Below are 25061 nucleotides of genomic sequence, written 5' to 3' on the forward strand. Positions count from 1 at the left end.
TGCACAGAAGCCGAAATATAATGTTGTATACATGAAACATATAGTATTATAAATCAATGTTACCTCAATAATTTTTTAAAAAGTACAAGAAGACAGATTACAAAAAAAAGAAAAAGGAGATTGCTGGATATCTGATCATTCTTCCTTTTTTCAAGGAGCGTGGGCTCTGGTCCCTGAGGCAGATGCCCAGACTTGCTGAGTGAGGAGTGCCTGACAGGCCCCAGAGGTCCACAGGCTCACCACCAGGAAGCAACACAAAGGCCAAGTGTCAACTGCAGCGATGGAATCCCCTGGGAGACAGACAAGGAGCTGCCCCAGCTAGACTCTTACAAGGCCTGGGCAGTGCTCAGAAAAGGCCGGGCTAGTCTCTGAACCTCTGTGAGCTAATGCAGGCAAAGAGGTGGGAACAAAGAGGTCAGGAAGGGCGCTCCGAGGGGCTAGGTGTCACCTACTCCAATGGTGCTTCTAGCATCCCAGGGCAACCCTTCAAGGGAGGAATTACGAATCCCTTTGTACAGAACAGACTCCAAGGAGTCAAGTAACTTCTCCAAGGTTATAAGACATCAGTGTGGAACCACCTCTTTCTAACACTGGTGCCATTACAGGGGTATGCTGCAATGCTTCCAGGTCACTACCTTTCCTGTCTGCTTTCACGTATCTGGGAGTTCTTTAAAAATGCACATTCCTAGGCAGATCTACTGAATCAGAAAATGCAGGAGCGGGCTGGGCATACATCTAAAATTCTCCCCTGGGTGACTGCTGGGCCTAGTCGACGACTAGCATTCTAAGTGCGAGTCTAAGAGAAGGGAGTAGTTAGCCAGTTTACGGCCTCCTCCTGATGAGCCCCGAGTGGCTCTCCTAGCCTCCCGCATCTTCCCTTGTTACTCCCCATCCTGCCCACACTCCTCTTCAATCTTCCTAAAATAATGCTTTTATTGTGGACGAGGAGGCTTTGGGAAAGCCCTTTATATTATGCTAAACATTGAACATTCTATCTCCTCAAGACTGGTAAATTCATCTTCCCGTCTTAATTGCACTGGTACCACTCAAGTTCAGGCCACCATCATTTCCTGGTTGGATTTCTGCAACAGCCTCCGGGCCTCCAGTCTTGCCCTTTACCATCCGTTTTCCACCCAGCCACCGCAGTCATTCTTTGAACACAAGTGGGAAGCCCCACTGTCTGAAAAAATAATCGTTCAAGGGAGTTCCTGTTTCAGAATTACCTGGGGAGCATTTTAAAAGGCATACCTCTAGGCCCCACCCCAGAATCACTGACTCAGTCTCTGGGAGTGGAGGGGGAGGGGAGGGGAGGATATACATATTTTTATTAGCTCCTTAAGTGACTGGAATGCTGTGATGATAGATTAGATTAGATTATTGTTCAACAAGTATTCACTGCTTCCCCCGGACCTCCATGAACATATACTTCCCTGCCCCAGTGGTGCTGGGCTTGGCCCGTGAGATCTGCTTGGCCTGTGGGTTGTGACAAGAGCAGGTGCTTAAAATGTACTTGAGGAGCTGGGCTTATGCTCTTGGCATCTGCTGTTGCCATGAAAAGATGCCCTGGGAAGCTTGTTGACTCCAGAAGATTGGAGAGATGTACAGCAGACTTGAGCCCCATCCAAGATCTGAAGGCAGGTACACTGAGCCCAGCCTAGAACAGCTACATCCCAGCTGACCCACAGAAACAAGAATAAGAAATGATGCTTGATATATAAATCACTGAGTTTTGAGGTACTTTGCTACATGGCATTCTTGTGGCCACTGTGTCTTCTCTGTCCATTCCCAGCGTCATCCCGGGTCCAAGCCTCGGTTATCTAACTGAATGGTGTTCTTTTCCATCACCATACCTTTACACATGCTGTTCAACATTTCCCCCTCGCCTCTCACTATTTTACTCCAGTAGCTCCTTTAAGACGTGTTGAGGTGCCACTACTCAGCACACTAAGAACAGTGCCAAGTCCCGAACTCTCCACACCCAGACAACCAAGCATAGACAGGAGAGCATCAGAGTATAGCCTCTGAGATCAGTCTGCTGGGTTTGGATCCCACTGCTGCCATTTACCAGCAGTGTGACCTTGGGCAAGTTATCTACCTTCTGTGGACCTCCGTTTCCTCTCCACCCACCTCACAGCTTTGTAGTGACGAGGATGAATGAAGTGCTGTAAAGCGTTCAGCTTAGAGCGTGGAACACAGTGGAAGGTCAGCAGCTTCCTCTCCTCCTCCTTAATCCCAGGGTCCAGTGAAGGGCCAGGCCCAGAACAGAGACTCAGCCAATACCGACCACATCAGTGAAAGAACTAGGAGTATTCCATTTTCATTCTCCTCACTTCAGACATGAACAAGGGATCTTCTGGGTCAGATACATAAGCACTACATCTGTTGGCAACAGTACCTGTTTCTCTATGAGCCTAATGGTGTCCTCCGAGGCCTTGTCCTTTGATTTCTTCAGCTTATTCATTGCGTTGGTACGAACCTTCCGTAAAGAGTCTTTGGCCTTGTTGGTGTTCTGTTTAGCCAGTTTCACCAGCATTTCCCTGTGCTCCCTGGTTACTCTGATAAAAGAAAAAAGAACGTTCAACAAAATCATCCCACATGTTAACAGCCAGCCAAGAATTCAACATCACTTTGCCCACTAGCTCAGCAGTTTGTAACTTTACTCTCTGCCGGTGGAGGGTCTTCACGTTCCTGACACATGCCCATGGGGATGCTCAAGGTCAAGGAAAGTTCCTGCTGAGATAGCTGAGAACAGCCAGTAAGAAGAGTGTTGCTTAAAAGCATGAGCCAGGGAGTCTAGGCAGGCCTGAAGTCAAATCGTGGCCATGTCCCTTACCAGATGCATAGCTGACTTCCCCTCCTCAGAGTTCCCATCTGTACAATGGGGATAGTCAGTACCTGACTTAAATGGGTGGTGTGAAGATTGATTATGCGATGATGTGTGTATATTGTTTAGCACTGACCTTGGCACATTTTAAGTGCTCAATAAAAGGAAGTAACTATTAGCTATAATTCCACCCCTTTGTCTCCAGCTAAAGAAAGCGGTGCCAATGGATGATGATGCTACAGAAATAGCATCATCTCTATACCTCTAAATCACCCGAAACAAATAAGCAGCAACCTTCAGAATCTTAACTATTATTATAGCAAATTACTTGTGAATCACCTCAACACTGACCCAGACACAACATGTGAGAACCACTGCACCCGTTAACTTCCATAAAGTACCCATGAGAGTGTCTGGCACATTAAAAATGCTTTATGTCAGTTATTTTTACTATTAATATCCTCATCATAATAACAAAGAGCACATTGAAGGCCTATTATAAACACCTGCGACAGGCACTTTATAAGTTTTTTTAAGTTGACCCTTACAACAACTGTATGAAGCAGTTATTATTCCTATTTCACATTTAATCATCACAACAAGCCAGCAAAGTAGTCTAGCATGTTTGTCCTGCCTTCATTTCTTGGTCGTGTACGCACTGAGTGCCTGCTACCTGTCAGAGTGCTGGTTGTACAGAGTGTGCTACGATGAAGGTGACAGACCTCTGTCCTGTTCTGAGGGAGCTTAGCTAGGGAGAGAGTTAAGTAAACAGACCTTTACAATAGAGCGTGTCTGAGTTCGGGAAGGGGTCAGTTTGGAGAGGGAAGACTTTCCTGAGGAAATAATATCTAAGCATGGTAGTCATTAGGTTTGTTCACTAATATTCTGGTTCTTATTCCTTCCAGTAGGAATGCACTTCCCCATCCCCTCTGAAGTTCGGTGTGGCTGTGCAACTTGCTTTGGCCAATGAGATGTGAGCAGAATGGCTGTTGCCTCAGGGAAGAAGGTTTATAAGCCAGCGTGCACTGCACCACATTTGTTTCTGTTGGCTGCAGTGCAAGTTGGGAGGGAGCTTCCATCAGCTTAGGCCCCAGAGAGACTAAGATGAACAGTGCCCCATGCATCATGAGCAAGAAATAAATTTCTGTTGCTTTAGCCATGGAGATTTGGGGGTTGCTTGTTACTATAGCACTGCCCATCCTATTCTGACTAATATACCACAAGGATCTAAAGAATGAGGGCAAAGTTGCCAGTACAGGTAGGGATCTCCAGGGGGAAGAAAGAGCATCGTACAAAGGCTTTAAGTTACCACGAAATCACGTTCATGTGAGGAACTGACTGGAGCACAGATAACAGAGAAGGGAGTAACAAGAAAAGAGGCTGGAGAGCTGTATCACAGAGGGTCTTGTAAGATCATGAACTCCATTTTATGGATGAAGAAAATAAGGTCCAAAGAAGTTTGGTTATCTTACACAAAGTCAAACCTAGGCTGGCCTGTCTCAAAAGCCAATGGTCTTGGGCTTCCCTGGTGGCGCAGTGGTTGAGAGTCTGCCAGCCGATGCAGGGGACATGGGTTCGTGCCCTGGTCCGGGAAGATCCCACATGCTGCGGAGTGGCTGGGCCCATGAGCCATGGCCGCTGAGCCTGTGCGTCCAGAGCCTGTGCTCCGCAACGGAAGAGGCCACAACAGTGAGAGGCCTGTGTACCGCAAAAAAAAAAAAAAAAAGCCAATGGTCTTAGTATGAAAAAAATTCCCCTGCCTCCTGGGTCCTGAATTGGAGATCACTGGCATATGGTTCCTGATCCTCATATCTACGTGGTTTTGGTTTAGTAAGGATAATCCCAAGTTCTGGGTATATGTTCCGTGTGAAACAGTGACAAACAGGTGTTAAAGATTTAGTGGCATTTACCTGGTATTTTTTTCCTGATAGGATGAGAAAAAAAATTAAAGAATTTTGAGAAAGAATAAGCTCTGAGGACAAAGTGGACAGCTATGTGATAAATAAATCCTTCTGGATCCAGCTGTTTGAATTCTCAAAATTCTCAAATTCTTAAAGCATTCTCAAAATAAAAATAATCCTGATTACTACCATTACTGAGCCCCTCAATGCCAGATGAGCACTTTACCTCACTGAGCCTCACAACTTATCAAACTAGATTCTAAAACCCCCATTTTCCAACGAGGAAATGGAGGTACACAGATGGGCTTGAGTGACAGAACTGGGATTCAAATCCAGAATTTTCTAGCCTGTATTCTTCCCACTACTCCATGCTGCCTACGCCTTGCAATCTATTTCAAATAAATTATGCACTGCTGCCGTAACTTCTGCTTCCAGGCACAAAGCTTTTTTCAAAGTCAGTAATATGAATCTTGGGACTGAAAAGGACAAAACCACCATGTCAGGAGTTTAGGGATTTGGATCAGATCTTGTTACTTTTATGGTTTTTAATTCATTGAACAAAAATCATGCTGACATGTTTAGGTCTCTTTTTTGTTCTGCCAAAGCATATGTCAGTATAAGGAAGGAACAGGAAAATTAAAACTTGATCCACTGATTCAAAAAACTTAATCCTGCTGAAATACTAGGAGGGGCAGAAAATAAATGCATCTAAGTCTGTAAGAAACCTTTTAACTTCTCTACAGAGAAGTATTTCAATCTTATATTTCATATGTAACTTGAAATAGGTAGCCTGCTTTTTAGATAATCTTTAATAAAATAAAAAAATTATCCACCAACTTCTTTTTCACTACATTGTTATATTTATATTTTACATGGAGAAAAAAAATCACACATTCAAAAATACATAAACTGGGGGCTTCCCTGGTGGCACAGTGGTTGAGAGTCTGCCTGCCGATGCAGGGGACACGGGTTTGTGCCCCGATCTGGGAAGATCCCACATGCTGCGGAGCAACTGGGCCCGTGAGCCATGGCCGCTGAGCCTGTGCATCCGGAGCCTGTGCTCCGCAGCGGGAGAGGCCACAGCAGTGAGAGGCCCGCGTACCGCAAAAAAAAAAAAAAAAAAAACATAAACTGGGACTCAAAAAACCCTTAAGAATAAATGGCTATATAAAGAAAACAAATTCATAATATACGTAATTTGGCCTTAATAAAGTGTATTTTTTATATTTATTAATGTAAATGTGACCCTACTATACTATTAACACCAGTTTCCATATATAATAGTATTCAATTATTGACACTGACAAAAATATTTCAGTTTCAGGATGCAAATACAGAGGCAATATTCTAAGGAAATGGAGAGGGGAGTGCAGTAGCGGGTGGGGGGGGACGGGGGGGGAGAGGGAGGGGACGCCAGGCACAGGAAGGGCTGAGAAGAAGAGAGGCATCTCTGCATGCAGGTTCCGGTTGTTGAGCTGAAGGTATCCAAATTACAAGATCAGAAGCAGTCAGGATGATGGAAAGGCACTGGTTCTGAAGTCAAGACAGACATTTTATTCCTGTATCTATCACTCAGAAGCTGACTATCCTTGGGCAAGCTAATTAATCTCTCTCAGCCTCAGTTTCTTCATCTCTAAAATGAAGATAATAAAAGCACCTTACAGGGTGATTGGGAGATGCACACACAACATTATATAAAGTACCAACAATAAAGATAGCAGCATATAGTAGCCTTGAATAAATTTGATCGTGTTTATGAATGTTTTAATCAAACACACTTAATTACTTCCTCATGAAACAATGAGGGCACATCTGTTTTAGAAAAGAAACATACTATATTACGGAAATATTTTAATTCCTTTCCAAACCAGTGATTAATACATCTGATCGTCTCCATCTCGCATTCACAGGGTTCTGTGAGTACAGGCTAGCTGTACTCCAGGCTCTGGGCTCAGCCGGTTGGTTCTGAGCACCGGCTCTGCACTTGGCATGCATTCACTCATCAAGCACTGGCTGAGGCCCCGGGGTTCCCTGCCAGGTCCAGGGCTGGGCTGAGGAGCACCAGAGACGAGGCAGGCCTGGTCCAACTTCTCCAGAGGCTCAGTCCAGCAGTGGAGACAAACTTGTCAACCTCTACTTAGGAAGAGCACGACTGCTGCTAGGACGGATGGACAGGCCTTCAGCAGGAGGAGCATGCAGAGAGTACAGCCCATTCTGTCTCAAGGTTTGGAAAATGTCCCAGAGACGCAGAATAACTCATCAGCTGCAGAAGAAAGGAAAGGGCACTCCAGGCAGAAGCACAGTGGGAGATGTAATGGCAGGAAGGCATGAGGCTGAAAAAAGTGCATCAGGGTCAAATTTGTTCTGTAGACCTGGAGTTTCCAAATTCTTCTTTAGCCACAAAACCCTGACTTCAAAGAAAACCAAGGCAGACGCCCCATTTATAAAACAGATAAAAAGCTCTTTCAGTTAATGAGGGGAAGGGCACTAGGGGAGGGGATGGTGCTCCATCCCACCCTGATGCCCCTCCACTTCTGCACCTGCCACTTACTGGCTGAGTGACCTTAAGCAAGCGATTTAAACTCTCTGAGCCTTGGTCCTCTCATCTGGAAATAGAAATTGAAAATAAACAAACAAAACCCCCAGCATCTACCTTTCAGAGATCTTGTGAGGATTAGGTGAGATAATATATGGAAAGTACACAGTACAAAGCCTGATAGAAACAATCAGAAAATGAAAGCTGCCTTTGCTGCTATTGTTGTTTATGTTTTGGCAACTGTGGAGGCATCTTCAAATAATGAACAGTTTATTCATGGAAGTTTTTATCAACAGAGAGATGACAGGGCAAACAGTCTGTGCTCCAGCAAGCTGACTTTTTGAGATCTGACTAGTAATTTAACTTCTTGTGTACATTTAAAAATCCAAATGTTCCCAGCATATAGCCATGAATTTTTCTCTTTCTGGTATTAATTCATTCACTTCGTTTGTAGTTTCATTCAGCAGCTATTTACTGGGCACCTACTGCAGTCCAGTCACTATGTCAGAGTGAGTTTACAGTCTGGCATGGAAGGCAGTCATTAAACAAACACATGCACAATTAATCAATAAGTTACAGTGGTAAGAAACCTAATAAAGACATGTTGAGCTCTATGAAAATAAGCAGGGGAAAGGAGGCTAAGCAAGCTCTCCTGTGGGACTCCAGAAGAAAATGTGAAGATATTTAAGTTAAGGGATATTCAAGTTAAGATGAAGAAGAGTGGAGAAGCCAGGGAAGATCATTCCCACTAGAAGGGATGGCCCGTGTAAAACGAAGGCCTTTTTCCAGGTAAAGTTCTGGGGGACCTGAAGAAAGGCAGCGTGGCCGCAGCACAGAAAGCAGAGGAGAAAGACTGTGCCCAGTGAGGAGGCCGGCAGGGCTGGCAAGGGCGAGACTAGTACGCAGGCCCTTCAATGCCGTATTCAGGCTTAGTAGATCCACTGATGGATGAATGGACACATAAATGGGGTAGGTACACACAGTGGACTACGATTCAGACTTAAAAAGGCAGGAAATTCTGGTACATGCTACATCATGGATAAACCTTGAAAAGATTATGCTAAGTGAAATAAGCTAGAATCAAAAGGACAAATACTATATGATTCTGCTTATATGACGTACCTGGTATAGTCAAATTCATGGAGACAGAAAGTAAAATAGCGATTATCCCGGACCTGGGGGATCGGGGAACGGGAAGTTATTGTTTAATGGGTACAGAGTTACCGTTTTGCAAGACGAAAAGAGTTCTGGAGATTGGCTGCACAACAATGTGAATGTACTTAATACCACTGAACTGTACATTTAAAAATAACTGAAACGGTAGATTTTTAATGTATATCTCACCACAATAAAAAGAAAAGAAAACAAGGAGAGAAAAAGAAAGAGAGTCTTAGTAGATTGTTTCTAAGAACAACGTGGGATATCACAGACGTCTGAGTGAGGCAGAGGAAATGTGATCAGACTTGTATTTTGTGCAGAAACCAATGTACAAACCAGATCTAAGGATATGGCGAAAGTCTGCCCAGAAGCCTCTAGGCCCGTGAATGGGGAGCTCAGGGCCTAGCCTGTAGCGGCTTCTCGGCTGGGTGATGAAGACAGTAGCCTTTTCCGCCAGGGTCAGAGAGCCTCCCCGCATAAGGCAGGGGTTTTGGCTGAGCTGGGAGGGTCACACTTTGTTTGTACAAACTCCACCAGGCGGGTCTTCCAGTAACATCCTGGATGGGGGCCTCCTGCAAGATTCCTTGAGCATGTTCCCGTGAACAATAAGCCGAGGGGCATGCCCCTCTGGTAACTCACAAAGCAGAGAGTCCCCCGACTGAAATGATACTTCCTATGGCTTCAATGAGAATGGGACATGTGCAAAGCCATGCATCAGGTGTACATCAGAGGAAGCTATGCTCAGCGTGGCAAGTGCAGTAAAAACCAGTTATTGGGCTTGCCAAGAAGTTTGGTTGGGTTTTCGTTAACATCTTACAGAAAAGCCCGAACGAACTTTTTGGCCAGCCCAATATAATATGTCAGACTTCAAAAGGATCTTTGGTCACTTAAAGGGGACTTAAAAAGGTAGAAAGGACACGTGTTAGAGCCAGGAAGACCTAAGTTGGCATCTGCTCTGCCACTTGTTAGCTTCAGACACGTGAGCGTGCCGTTCAACTTCCCCTGACTCAGTCTCCTCATGTGTAAAACAGAAGTAAGAATGTTACTAAGAGGGTGGAAGCGAGGATTAAAGACATGATGGTGGCAAGGCCTCGGCACATGGCCAGTGCGTATGCACTGCAGCAGCTCAGTGCGGGGTGGCCACTTTCCTTACTACAGAATCTCCAAGGCTGGGGGACGACAGGATGCGAGCGTTCGGGTCAACATGGATTCAGTCAAAATGGATTCAGTCACTAGGAACTTAGGCTACTGAGTGGCTGGTGGGCGGTGGGGGGCAGAACAGGAAGAGTGAGGGCAGGCATGGGGGCCACGGGAGGCAGGAGGCTGAGGGAGAAGGGTGCCTCACTTCCAGGGAACAAACAGCCTGTGGAAGCGCATCTCTGACAGCTCCACCAAGAGAAAGGCTGCTGCCCGCCTCCGCACTGGGCTGCTGGGAGACTCCCCGCCAACAGCGCATCGGCCTGCAATCAGCAGCAGACACATGCCCGGCTTTATTGTTTGCTGGTGGGCGCTGCCCAGTGCCTTGGGGCCGCTGGCCCCGAAGGAAATGTTTTTGTTTGTGTAGCCCAGCCAGACTTCCTATGCTCCTAGGGACACAATTCTCCCTCCCCTCTTTCCTCACCACCCCCCATCCCCACCCTACCCCACCCCCCCAGCTCACCAGCCTGTCTTACATGTCTCGTAAAGACACGAGATGTCCTTCTAGCCCAAAGGAAATCATACACACACTTTGGAAGGACTTCTACCATCAGCAGTACCTTCGGTTTTCTCTGGGGACACAAGTGGGTACCACCTGCTTTCAAAGGCCTGTCCTGTGACTGAGGCCTGGCTAAACCAGACATGCCATCCTGAAATACAGCCCAGCATGATGGAAAGAGAGATGAGGTTGAGGTCAGGGGTCACAGCTCCACATTCCCAGCTGAGTGACCTTGATGAAGTCACTCATGTTCTCCTTCCCTGTCACCACAGAAGGCTGGAAACCCAAGTCCAGGGATAAATGGAGGTAACTCTTACCTCAGCTCTTGTGTACAGGACAAAGAGCACAGGTTTGGTGGTCAAGGCAGACTTGACTTCCACTCCCAGCTCTGCCACTTAGAGGCTGGGTAACCGTGGACAATTAACTTTTCCTCCCTAGATCACAAAGAAGGGTGTTTACTGAAGTGTTTAGGAGAACAGTCTCTGAAGCTAGACTGCCAGGGTTTGAGGCCCAGATCTACCACTGCTTAGACGTATGGCCCTGGGCAAGTACTTTCACCTCTTTGCCTCAGTGTTCCCATCTGTCAAATGTGTATAATACCACTAAGTTAATGGGATTGTTGTAAGGATTAAAGGAGTTACTGAATGTGCCAGTCATGGTGACGCGCTCAAGAAACACGGTCTGTTATTGTTTGCTCACCTGTAAATGGGGGCGGGGGGGAGTAATAAAAATGTTACCTTTCTTGTTCCACAGTTCGTGTTAAGAGTGAATGACAGATGCTGGTTAAAGAATTCTGCATGTATAGGTACTGACTATTTTAAAAGCTATCAATCAGATCAGTAATAAAAATAACAGTGACGTCTCCCACTAGAGAGAGAGGGCAGAGCAGAGTGGCTACAGGCCCAGGCTCTGAGCCTGTCCTTCCCCTTACTAACCGAGTAACACTGGGCACGAAGAACTCCCCTCCCCTGTGACTCAGCGTCTTCATCTGTAAATCGGGGTAATGACATACCTACCTCAAAAGATTGTTATGAATAGAGCAGTTAGTATACCAATAGCACCTGGAACCGCAGTGGGCACACTGACTGCAGTACTGTCCTCACTACGCGCTAGCTCCTGTTTCAGGGTCTAGGGATACAGCGATGAACCAAACTGACGAAGCTCCACCTACTCACATTCATTTTTTTGTTTGTTTCACAAACACACACTGTATTTTATTTTAACAAGACATAAATAAACTGGCCTAGTCGCATTCTAGTGAAGGAGAGAAAGAGTACACGTAAGTCTATAAGCCAACACATAAGTGCTATGAAGAAAATAAAGCAAGATAGGGAGAGAAGGAGGAAACATTATGATCGCAGCAAGGGCCCGCGGGTAACTGCCTAGTCCTCTAGCCCCAGTGCCATCCGCTCCCCTTCAATCAGATTAACAGTGACTAACATTTGCAGAGCTCTTCCCACGTGCCAGGCTCTGAGGTGACGCACACTTTGTGCATTAGCTGAGTGAACCTCACATCATTCCTATGACATGAGTGGTCTTATGACCTGGTGTTTGCAGATTAGAAAAGGCAGGCTCAGACACATCAAGTAACCTGCCCAAGGCCACACAACAAGTTCCTGGTAGACCTGGGATCTGAGGCCAGTGCAGCCTGACTCGTGAATTCCAGGTCTCCCTGCTGGTGCTAGACAAATCTAAGAAGCTAATCTTACTAGCTGCAGTGACGTGGAGAGCACTGCTCGTTCACTAAGGCCTGCTTAGACACACAGTTCACTGCTACTCTGCCAGCTTCCTTACAAGTCTAAGCACAGCGGGGAGAAAGGAGAAAGCGAGTCCCTACAGGTGGGCAGTAGAACAGTGAGCTGATCTCCAGCGGCCAACTGCCAGGTTCTGTAAGTAGGTGCAGGACACAAAGGGTGACAACAGAAGAGGGGCAGGGGGAGGAGGAGCCTGTCCTTTTGGGCGCAGCTTCTGCACAGGTGTTGATGACAACTTTCTCCGCAGCCCATGCTCCACTCTTGATTCCTGATTGCACTTTCTTGTGTGTTTCGAACAGAACATCTGTGCAGGGAGGGGGCCCTCATTCCACACACTTGGGACCTGAATAGTAGGAAGCTCTCCTAAAAAGCCACAGGCTGGGTGAAGAGAAAGCAGCCATCCTAAAACTGCACGGAGGCTCGCCAGGCTTGGAAGTCGAGAGAAACAACGTACTGTGCTGGAAGTCCTCCAGCAGAATGAATGAACGAACGGTCCTGGAAAGCAGCGATGGCGAACAGGCAGCGGGCATGCAAAGGGCTGGAAAAGCAGCTACAGTTGCTCAAACGCAGTTGGTGGCTGCCCCAGCCCAAATGAGGTCATTGGGCGGTCTCCTCTGAATTTTTTTTCCTTCACCATCGCTAAAGGTTTATATGTATGCGACTTATGGAAGAAAAGGGTATTATCAATATTTCCTAGAATGTGCACCTTATACACACTATCCCTGGTACGAGATCCACAGAGCGATACAGCAGCTAGACAAAGAGGCTACTGAGCTAGAAGGAGGGAGGTTCCAGGTCAGCAGCCCGAAAAGCAATGTGATAGTGTGGCAGGAACATGGGCTTTGGAAACAGATTCGATTTGAGTAATGACGCCTCTGCTTTCTCATCTGTGACCCTGAACAAAGTACTTAACTTTCTGAACCCCAGTTTCCTCATCTGTATTATACCCATCTCAAAACGGTACTTCTCTGCGGGCACAAAAACAGTGAGATCGCCATGAAAAGATGTATAGAAGATTCTGTTAAGACAAAAAAAGCAAGTTGTGGCACTGCAGATACTTAATCCCATTTATGTAAATTAAATATGTGTGTGTGTGTGTATGTGTGTGTGTGCATCTTTTCAAATCTGGAAGGATATATATTAAACTTACCAACAGTTACTTCTGGGAAGAATATTTGGGGAACAATAAAATAACTTTTAATTTTTCTGTAGGATTTGAATTTTTGCAATAAATAAATGTGTATTATTTTTTATAATTAAAGAGATGAAAATCATATATCTGATAAGAGTCTAGTATCCAGAACATATAAAGATCTCCTACACCTCGACAACAAAAGTACAAACAACCCAATTTAAAAACTGTGTGAAGGACTTGAAGAGACATTTTTCTAAAGAGGTACACATGGCAAACGAGCACGTGAAAAGATACTCAACATCGTTAACATTAGGGAAATGCAAGTCAAAACTACAGTGAGATACCACTTCATACCCACTAGCATGGTAATAATAATAACAATAACAGTAACAACAATAAGTACTGGCAAGGAGATGGGGAAATTAGAATCCTTAAATATTACTGGTAGGAATGTAAAATGTGTGGTCCCTGTGAAAAAGTCTGGCAGGTCCTCAGAAAGTCAGACTTATCACATGACCCAGCAATTCCACTCGTACGTATATACCCAAGAGAACTCAAAGCATGTTCGCAGCAGCATTATACGTAATAGCCAAAAAGTGGAAACAACTCAAATATTCATCAGCTGATGAAACGATAAATAAAATGTGGGCTTTTAACTGTCATCTGGTGAAGCTGCCTGGTCCGATCCCAGGGAGAATTCTCCTCCATGCTGTCACCTTGGAACAAAGTCTGAGGGCAGGAGCCTGGCCTAGGCATAAGGTCTATCATCGCTAACAACGCCGGAAGGAAAAGTGGGAGCCAATGATGGCAATTATCCAACAACTGTGAGGCCTTGGGGGGCAGTTCAGTGGGCTGAGGGTGTCAAGAAGAGCCAAGGTCCCTTGGCCTTTCCAGAAATACTATGCAAACCTCACACCACAGGCAGGACTAGTCAGGGGATCTGCTTCTTTGGGATATACCTTCCAGGAGGTCTTGGTCACCGTAATTCATATTCAAAGAACAAACCAAGTACTCATTAACAAACAAACTACAGTGTGTTCCTGAGCAACTTAAAAGTCCAAGATAATTACAACATAATGACTCAACTCCTCCCACCCCTAAAAATGGAGGAAAAGATAGAAAAAATGAACATGGGGCTGGGGAGGGTGTTAGTGAGGAAGAGAGGGAAAGAGAGTGTTAAGGACTGAAAGAGCAGTCAGCAAACAGAAAGAAAATATCGTTGGTTTTACTCCCAAATAATCAGAAAAAGAATGTTTCCAAGAACTCCTTAACCAGGAGAATTACATAATAACAAATACTATAAGAAAAAGGAATTAAAGTTTATGACACACCAGGCCTCACACTAGGAGTATCGCATATAACATCCCATTAATTCTTCAAAAAAATCATAGAAATAATGCCCATTTTACAGATAAGGAGGCTGAAGCTTCCAAAATTTACTGACTTGCCCAAGGTCACCACAGTGAGCACATTCCCCAGGCCACTGTCAGCCAATGGCCACTCGTGGCACAGGGACTCCTTTGATGGGCAATCTTCGCTCAGGAATGCCCCATCAGCCCGGCTGACCTTCTCAGAAATGCACTGCAGTGTGAGGCGTCTTCTACCCAGTCCTCCTCTTTTCCTTTCTTCACCAGTGGCAGACCCGCACCCTGTCTCTTTCACAGGCCTTTCTGCCCATAAATCTCTTGAACATCTAATTCTGTCCTGGCATCTGTTTTCAAAGGACCCAAGCTGATATACCCAGAGAATGAGAGAACGGGGATTTGAACCTAGGTCTGTCTAACCCCAAAGCCCTTGTACTTTCCTTTATACCCAGAGATTAACTGATAAATAAATCATGTTGCTAAATCCAATGATCAATTCTTAGACCTTCTCTTCCTTGACCCGTCAGCAATATCTGGTGTAGCTGATGAGTCCTTCCCCTTTAAAACAATTCCTTTGTTTCCAGGACCCCACACTCTCCTAGTTCTATGGCCACTTATTCTCAGTCTCTCTTGCTGGTTCCTCCTTATCACCCTGACCCATAAACCTTGATGTGGACTGTCCAAGGCTCAGTTCCCAAACCCTTCTCTTCGTTATCAGTATTTACTCTCTAAAATAATATCATCTAATTTCATGGCTTCTTCTACATGTTCATGCTTCCCAGATTTCTCTCTTGAGCCCACACCTGTCACCAGAACTCTAAACTTACATAGCTAACAGCCTACTTGACCTCTCCACTTGAATGTCTAGTAGAATCTCAAAATAAATATGGACAAAACCTGCTCTTCCCTCACACCCAGCCTGTCCTCCCACATCTGCCCTATCTCAGTAAATGGCAACTCCATCCTTCCAGTTGCTCAGGCCAAAAACCTTGAAGTCATCTTTGAGTTCCTTCTTCCTAAATTTACAACCAATCTGTCAGCAAATCCTGGCAGCTTTTCCTTTAAAATGTACCCAGAATCTGACCACTTCTAACCAACACCATTACCACACTAGTCCAGGCACCATACCTAGATTACTACAATAGCTCCCAACCAGTCCCTGCTTTCACCCTCGCCTTCCTACAGTATAATTCTCAAAATATCAGGCAGAATGACCCTTTCAAAACCTAAATCAGATCATGTCCCTCCTCAGCTCAAAATCCTCCAGCGACTTCCCATTTCACTCCAAGTAGAAGCCAAAATCCTTTTAAGGGTCTATTAGGACTATGATGGTTAATTTTATATGTCACAAGTGTGCCTAGATATTTGGTCAAACACTATTCTGGGTGTTTCTATGAGGGTGTTTTGGATGAGTTGAACATTGAAATCAATATACTGAGTAAAGCAGACTGCCCTCCCCAATATAGGTGGGCCTTGTTCAATCAGTTGAAGGCCTGCATTAAAACAAAAATAATAGGGAATTCCCCTGAATAAGAAGGAATTCCTCCTGCCTGACTGCCTTCAAGCTGGAACAATGGTTTTTCCCTGCCTTCGACTCAAACTGAAACATCAGCACTTCCTGGGTCTCAAGCCTCCTGGCCTTTAGACTGGAACTACACCATCAGCTCTCCTGGCTCTCAGGCACTTCAGGCTCAGATCAGACCCACACCATCAGCTCTCCTGAGTCCCCAGTTTGTCTCCCAAGACCGCAGATCTTGGGACTTGTCAGCCTCCATATTCACATGAGCCAATTCTTTATAATAAATCTCTTTATGCACACACACACACACACACACACACATACACATACATACATCAATCTATCTACATATATGTATGTATATATGTGTGTGTGTGTATGGATATATATATATCCTGTTGGTTCTTTTTCTCTGGAGAACACTGACTAATAGAAAGACTTTACATGATATTGGCCTCTCCATTTCACTCTGACCTCATCTCCTGTTTCTCTCCCCTCCCTTGCTCTGCTACAGACACGAGTGTTCTCACTATTCCCTGAACACCCTAGGTGGTCTCTCACCTCAGGGCTTCTGCACTTGCTGCTTCCTCTGCCTTAGTGCTGAGTATAAGCCTAGTCTGCTCTCTCATGTCCTCAGTTCTCTGCTCAGTTATCACCTTCCCCCGAAGCCTTCCATGAACACACTACTTAAAACTGCACCAGCTCACTACCCCCATCTATGACATCCTTTATTTTTTTTCACTGCCTTATTTTTCTCCACAGAGAGAAAACTATGGCCGGCTGACACACACACTGCATGTGTGTGTTACTGTCCATTTCCCCAGTAGAAGTTCCACAAAGGCAGAGGCTTTGTCTAGCTTATTCACTGCTGTGTCCTCCATGTCTAGAACTATGCCTGACACATAGTAGGTGCTAATAAATATCTGCTGAATAAATTTACAAATACCCTAGAAGTTTCACATTTCAGCATAAAAACTTTATATTCTCATAAACACAGTTAAGTGGTCACCTGGGGCCAGAGGACTTGCAAAGGGTCATGGGGAACTTTCAGGACGACCGAACTGGTCTATATCTTGACTGAGATGGTGGTTACAGTCAAGATATATATTTGACCTATATTTGTCAAAATTTATCATCATGTACACATCATTTTTTATATGTAAGTTACACCTCAATAAAGTTAACTAAAAAAAAAAAAAAACAACTACTTTATATTCCAGAGTGCTTCTCACACCAAAAAGTGGCACATAAATTTACTTCAGATTATGCATCCTGATTTGAGCTTTGGCAATTTATGCTCCACATGCTTTGGGTTGGTATATAATTAAATTTTAAAGTACCAATTACTGCCCCTTATTACAAAAAGAAAAAGTGCTCTCAGAGGTCCATAGACGTTAAGAATAGACTTTGATGTCAAGCAGACCCATATTTAAATCCTGCACAACTCTATCCTTATTAGCTAAATGAACTTGAACAAGTTATTTAACCTCTCTCAGGCTTACTTAGCTCATGTATAAAAAATAGGGAATAACAGAATGACTTAAATACTATAGCATAAGGCCTAGAATATAGTTTGCACTCAGTAAGTAGTCACTTTGTTTAATATTATTATTGCCATGCAGTGAGCCAGGAAGGCCCTTCAAATATCAATGGGGTTTCCTAAGAGACTGACGTCAAGTTTGGCTCTGAGGACCACTGGAGGGGTCACTCAGGTGTGCTGCAGATGGTTGTCTGGCCCTGAAGTGTCCATGCCTCCAAGAAGCTCAGCAATATGCAGCACACTGGTGCAAACAAGCACTGAGACAATCAAGGAACAAAAGCTACACCAAGGCCCCCCACATTCCATTCACTTCTTCCCCAGTTATGGTCCTGCCTCTACCACTTCCCACTCCCAGCAGAAGAACAGGAAGATCCTTAGGAGATCATTATGACACTGTTAGTAAAAGAGAAAAAAATTTAAACAACCAAGATATTCAACAATTGAGAACGATTTAATGTTATACGTAACATGCAAGCACTACGTATCCCTTAAAAAGAGTAAGGAAGAACTCTCCTCAGAGAGAGCAATGACGCATTAAGTTAAAAAAAGGAACTGCAGGGACTTCCCTGGTGGCACTGTGGTTAAGAATCTGCCTGCCAATGCAGGGGACACGGGTTCGAGCCCTGGTCCGGGAAGACCCCACATGCCGTGGAGCAACTAAGCCCGTGCCCCACAACTACTGAGCCCACCTGCCGCAACTACTGAAGCCCAGGTGCTTAGAGCCCATGCTCTGCAGCAGGAGAAGCCACTGCGATGAGAAGCCCATGCACCGCAACGAAGAGTAACCCCTGTTCACTGCAACTAGAAGAAAGCCTGCGTGCAGCAACGAAGACCCAACACAGCCAAAAATAAATAAATAAATAAGTTTTTAAAAAAAGAAAAGCAACTGCATAAGAGTGCATGTAATATAATCCCATACCATTATAAGAAAGATGGAGAAGGAGATTTACACATGTCTGAAGTTGCACAGAAAAAAATCTGGAAAATCACGGTGCTAAAAGTAGTGCCCTATGGATGGAGAATAGGATGGAGGTACTTTTTTATTTAATCCTACTTAAAGTAAAACCAATGCAGACACTGACAAGAAATAATGAAAGAGGAGGACAATCCAGGAAGGATGCAACTTCACTGGGGAATGAGTCAGTCTTAAGCACTTTCATTTCTTTGGTGAATTCATGATTCCTTACAGCTTTCTTTAAAGCCAGACATGAACCCTCATTCTACTTTGTGTGGTTTTCTCATCAATATTTGGTAAAACAGTAAGTAAGGGAGTATTTGTTTGTTTGTTTGGGGGCATAATAAAGATGTGAATGGGGTGGGGCCTCTGATCAAAATAAACTGCTCAAAATGTTTCAGGGTCCCTGATTAAGAAGTGGAAGACTGATATACCAGAAAAAGCTGCTATCCGGAGAAAAGAACAGGGAAAAAGGCAGTAAATAAGACCTGAGTTCCATCATGCTTCTTCCCCTTGGTAGCCCTATGACAGCGGGCACTGACTCCTGGGAGCTTCAGGTCTTCCATCAGGCAAGTAGGCAAAAGAGCAGTCTCCCAGCCTCAGAGCGGTGGTGTGAGAATTCAGGGAGAAACCCTCAAGCATTCAGCACAGTACCTCCAGGCATTACACCTGTAGTGCAGGTGGTTTATAAATAGGACCCAGAACTTGATTACATAAATAAGAAAGAAAAATAGAAGAAACTATTTCAGTGAATCTTGATTAACAGGAATGTTCAAAGAATCTGTCCAGTTGACGGACTGCTCTAAATGGAAGAACACTGGCCAGAGAAGAAAACAAAAGCTATATACAGTGTCACTGCAGATGAATGTAACCCAGAGCCTGTAAGGTCCAATGTCATTTTACTGAGGACAGCCAGGAGAAAAACTTGCACACAGCCCCACACACAGCTGGATTCGCAGAGGCTTTGAAAAGAAGGCTTGGTGATATGCACCACCCAGGCTCCAAGTTTGACCTGTTATGGCTTTAGGATTTATTCTCCGCCTACCTCCCAAAATGATCAGAGGCAGATTATAAGAAGAGTCACGTACTCAGTAGACTCATTTAAATAAGAATATAAGAATCAGAGGAGTGTGATGAGGGTGAGGTACCAGCTGAGATCTGTTGCAACTGAAAATACAACTTAGCTCTGGGCATCATCCAGAGTGAAGGCAAAAAAGCAAACTTGAAGACTATCATTAGGCAGAGGAAGAATCACAATCAACCAGGAAAGGTAAATTTTTTTTTTTTAGATGTTGGGGGTAGGAGTTTATTAATTAATTAATTTATTTTTCTGTGTTGCGTCTTCGTTTCTGTGCGAGGGCTTTCTCTAGTTGTGGCAAGCGGGGACCACTCTTCATCGCGGTGCGCGGGCCTCTCACTATCACGGCCTCTCTTGTTGCGGAGCACAGGCTCCAGACGCGCAGGCTCAGTAGTCGTGGCTCACGGGCCCAGTTGCTCCAGGGCATGTGGGATCCTCCCAGACCAGGGCTCGAATCCGTGTCCCCTGCATTAGCAGGCAGATTCTCAACCACTGCACCACCAGGGAAGCCCAGGAAGGGTAAATTTTTATAGAACTAAACTTGAAATTTTAGCATCAGAAACTGATCATGGGAATTTATGCTTCTGATTCCCTCCCACCTCCCAAACTCCTAACATAAGCTTTAGTGTGTTATTTTCCTCCTTGCAGCTTTGCCAATTACCAGCTGCGTGACCTGGAGCCAATGCCTCACCTCTTGGAATCTCAGTTTCCCCATCCTTTGAAGGGAGGGATGCGCCTATCTATTTATGAAAAGGAATGAAGGAACATTTGCTAGCATTAACTGGGTGCTTGCTAAACATCAAAAGCTTTGTGCACATTATCTCACTGGAATCTCCCAATAACTATATAAGGCCAGTCCCATAAATATTTTACAGAAGAGCTCTCTGAGATTCAGAGAGGTAGAGACAGTTGCCATTGTCACACAGCTAAAAAGCAGAAGAGTGAGAACGCAATTTCATGCTTTTGTGATACAAGGCACAAATTTAACCGTTAGACTTTTCCACTTTTCCTGTATATGTCAAGCACCTAACAGTTCCTGGCACATAGTAGGTACTCAACATATCCGTCCCCTTCCTCACTCCTTCCTTTTCTCCTAAAGTCAAATTATGTATATATGGAAAAATTTGTCTACTGAGATAATATTAGTATCTTACATTTATATAGCTTCTTTCCTCTAAGGAGATCACGCTACTTAATCTATTTTCTCTGCTAATCTCACCAAAGCTCTAGCTATCATTATGTATTATTTCATTTATTTTACAAATAAGGAGCTAGAAGGCAGCAAGCTGTTAGGGTGACGTGCCCAGAGTCATATGGAAGTTACTGCCAAAACCAAATAAAAACCTTGGTCCCCTTTACATCTAAATCAGCCTTTATCCTCTCACATGACACAGCCTCCATAATAAAGAACAGATCATTCATTTTTTATCTGGAAAACTACCAAACGTATAATTCAGTGAGGGGCCTCATGACCTTACCACCTTGTCAAAGGGAAGAAAGTATATAAAAAATGAGGTTTGCAGGAGCAGACGGTTTTGGTCCGTCAACTTTCTCTTGGATTACACCCATTAACCAACATAAAATAATGCAAAATATAATGTAACAGATCCCCGTGTCTTTGGAAATTCAAGTTAAACTCACTGATCTTTCAAACTTATATACAATGCACAAGGGCAATCATTAACTCATGTGGGGCTGCAGAGGTGCACGTTATATCAACGAGCTCTTTGAAAGAAACATATGATCTACAATGGGCCACTCTAAGAAGAATCCAAGTCAGCAACGAGCATTTAGCGGCATAAATTCACAGCATCACAGCATTCTGGAGCTCCAGAAGGGACCTGGCAGACCACTGAGAACAACCCCTCCATCCTGTGCATCAGGAACCCGAGGCTCAGGGAGGTTAAGTGGCTTTTCCAAGATTTCACAGACAGGAGAGCAAGAACGAAAAAATAAAGCTGCTGACTACTATCCATTCCACTTGCAAGTCTTGCTTCTGATGTCCATGAGTACACTTGGCACTTTCCAGAATTACCCATCTATATATAGAGAGTGCAGGAGAAAGAGCCTGGACTTGGTAACAGAAAAACTCAGGATTCAAATCCTGACTGCTACTAACTGGCCATGTGATCTTCAGCAAGTCTCTTAACTTCTCTGAATTTCAATTTGTTCATCTATAAACTATGGGTAACAGTAAAGTCCACAGGTAAGCTGCCGGTAATATAAACAAGGGGCCCGGCACAGCCTTGAATTCCACAAAGGCAAACATCAGGTCCACGTACATCCCCAGCACCCAGCACAGAGGCTGGAACATTACACATTTGTAGAAAATTTGCTAAGCAAATCAATGAACTAACCAAGCAAACAGGTACTGGACTTGAACTCAGGTTTATCTGCTTCTTAAACACTAGGTTATATTGCTCCCAAATAACATGATTTCAAAGCAGAGTGTTAATTCTGACTTACAGAGTACCGAGTACACAATGGAATAAGGAGGCCATTTTCTGGCCATAAAGCAAGAAACAAGTTCAGTGGGAAAGTTCCTGGGCTCTCAGTGTTGGTATTAATTCTTGTTGTTAGCACGGGTACATCATGAGGCGTTAGAATCAACTAAACCTGCGTTTAGGCCTCAGCTTCAGCATAAGCTGTGTGACCTCAGAGATATTACTTTACCTCTCTGAGCCTAAATTTCCACACCTGGGGAAAAACCTACTTTACAGAGATTGCGTGACAAATGAGGCAATCTATATAAAGGAGTACGGGATGATGTGTGGCACACAATGACTCAACAAGTGTCACACTCCACTTCTAGTTATTTGGAAGCTTCATTCATTCATTTCACTTAGGTCTCTGCTCCAACGTCACTTCCTTCCTGAACCTTCCTGCCTACAATAAAACCCCCAACTCTCTCTATCCCCTTAGCCTGCTTATTTTTCTTCATAGTCCTTATCATCACCTGACATTACATTACGTAGTTATTTGTTTTTCTTTTTACTGTGCCTACTCGACAATAAAGAAAGCCCTGGGAGGATGGGGACTTCTTATTGTTTGTTTACTGCCCTATCTCAACAACTAGGAAAGGGCCTGGCATGTAGTTAGTGCTTAATAAATATTTGTTGAGTGACTGAATGAATGAATTCAACACTTATTTGGGACTTGCTAGATGTGGGGCACTGTGTAGGAATAGGGGTTTAGAAACAACTAAGAAATGAGATTACAGAAGGAGAAACTGATTCTGCCTGCTATGGAATGTGAGAAGATTTATATCTCACCTGGACTACTGCAGTGGCCTCCCGACTATGCTCCCTGCGTCTGCCCTGCATTCCACTTGTTAATTGGCAGCCAGAGAGACCTTTGAAAAGTCAACATCAGATCATATCACTCCTCTGCTTAAGTGCTTCCAATGGCTTCCCACTACAATGAGAGCACAGCCCACACTCCTCACCACGGCCTGTAACGCCTGAAGCACCGTCCTCTCACCAGCCCATCACCCCCAGGCCCACTCTTTCCCTCCCTCACTGTGTTTCAGACACAATGGCTTTCTCTTCATCAAATATACCAAGGTCTTATCATTTCTTTTTTAATTTAAAAATAAACGTACATCTTATGCATTTGAAACTCTTAAGTTCTATATATTTACGTAATTAACAATATTCTGTTCTTATGCCTAAAATTCTTCAACAAGTGAGGATTAATGGGAAAATGACTCTTCAAGGAACTTGGGTTAGAGATTACAAGTGTCGAGATCTTTCGGACTCCGGGCCTTTGGGCTATCTGTTCACTCTGCCTGGAAAGCTCTTCCCCTAGGCTGGCTCTTCCTCATTATTCAACTGTCAGTAAAAATGTGACTTCCCTTAGAGTCCTCCCCAGCTAAAGCTGTCCCTGCCACCATCACTCTCATCAAGGCACTCTCTACTGGATCACATTGCCTTTTCTCTCCTCACAGCATTTCATTATTTGGAATGACTTTCTCTATTTATGTGTCCTATCTTCCCAATCAGAATGTAAAGTACATGAGGACAAGAACTTTGTCAGATTCACTGCTGCATCTGAATAAGTAAACCGGATCTCAAAAGATGCTGGAGTCTGCCAGGATGAGACGTACAGGTAAAGTACGCTATCAGTCTAAAGGATCATGGAGTGTTGGTTTCCTTCCAAAGACAACTGCCCCATTACGTCAAAATATGTGAATTTCAGCCAGACGTACTTGGGAATAGGTACCCGAATTAGCGTCTCTTCCACTTCTGGGTTCAGATTCATTCCACTTTCTCTTATAGCCTTGATAGCTGCAGCTGTACACTGAAAACCAGATCAAAAGGTAAACAGAATTAGTAAATAATTATTACCAGATGCAAGCCCTCCATCGATAACTGGCAACCCATCTTGGCAGAACATGGAAACATTTAGTTCTGTTACCAGTAAGATCAGGAAGTTACATTGGTGTAGAGTGCTTTGATCAAGCTGAATAGCAAACTATGTCCACTCCTGGTACTAGTGTACTGCGGGAGGGAAAAAGCAAAGAGAAAGAAAAAAGAAAAAGAAAACAGCTCTGCTTCTTTGAAAAGATTTCAATGGTTTGAGGCAACACAAATCAAAACCACAATAAATCCTCAAGGGAGGAGGGCTGATCTGTGCAAAGACTGGTGTAAAGACAGCTGAAAGATTTTACACATTAAAAATCCCAGTTGACATTTTACACTCAAAATATACCAGTGCCGATTTGAAATGAGTAAATAAATTTAACTCATTCGCATCTATGCTCACACCAACCTCACTCATGTTTTGGCATGAGCAATGAATCTCTGCTGGTGTGTGCACCAAGAAAGGTAGCGTGAAAGATCTCAGCTCAAATCCCAGCTCTGCTAACCATGTGACCCTGGGCAACAAGCTTGACTTCTCTGAGCCTCCATGTTGTAATCTGAGACCCTGCGGTACTGTACCTCAAAGAGGAATAAATGAGGTAACGTGAGCCATGCATCTTGTTCTGTGCCTGGGTGCCTGTAACACCCAGGCAAGGGGCGCTATTATATAAACGTATTCAATAAATGAAGAACGCACAAAACCCCCAAATAACGACGAGCTGATATCATCACTTAGCTGATGCACTGCTGTCTTTTTTTTTTTTTTTTTTTTTTTTTTTGGTGACTGCACCACGAGGCATGCGGGATGCAGGATCTCAGTTCTCCAAACAGGAATCAAACCCATGCCCCCTGCAGTGGAAGCGCAGAGTCTTAACCACTGCACCACCAGGGAAGTCCCTCTTTTTTTTTTAAAATTTATTTTATTGAAGTATAGTTGTTTTACAATGTTGTGTTAACTTCTGCTGTACAGCAAAGTGATTCAGTCATACATATTCTTTTTCATATTCTTTTCCATTATGGCTTATTTCAGAATACTGAATATTATTCCCTGATGCACTGCTGTCCTGACATCCTCCAGGGTCTCTCTGACACAGCCTTGCTCTCTAACGTGCCAGGTGGCACACTGGTACACTGATTTCCCCCAAGTGCCTCATCTCACCTCAAGCAACATTATAACCACACCTGGCTTGCAATCCTAAAGCATAAAAGAAAGCAGTGTGGAAGACAGATAATTTCACTG

At 44.2% G+C, this 25061-nt stretch overlaps 1 protein-coding gene across 3 annotated transcripts in view; it reads right to left on the reverse strand.

Annotated features, from left to right (window-relative positions):
* Window positions 1-25061, reverse strand: part of MRRF (mitochondrial ribosome recycling factor) — a gene marked incomplete at its 5' end in the record, with an annotated part of 54892 nt that overhangs the window by 7412 nt on the left and 22419 nt on the right. For all 3 annotated transcript variants that reach the window (XM_081237326.1, XM_081237325.1, XM_081237327.1), the window contains 2 exons: window positions 2396-2555; window positions 23668-23759. In XM_081237326.1, coding sequence (XP_081093452.1) covers window positions 2396-2555; window positions 23668-23759 — 252 coding nt within the window. The remainder of the gene's footprint in view (window positions 1-2395; window positions 2556-23667; window positions 23760-25061) is intronic.

The sequence above is a fragment of the Mesoplodon bidens genome, assembly GCF_964165515.1.
Source record: "Mesoplodon bidens genome assembly, chromosome: 6".
NCBI lineage: Eukaryota > Metazoa > Chordata > Mammalia > Artiodactyla > Ziphiidae > Mesoplodon > Mesoplodon bidens.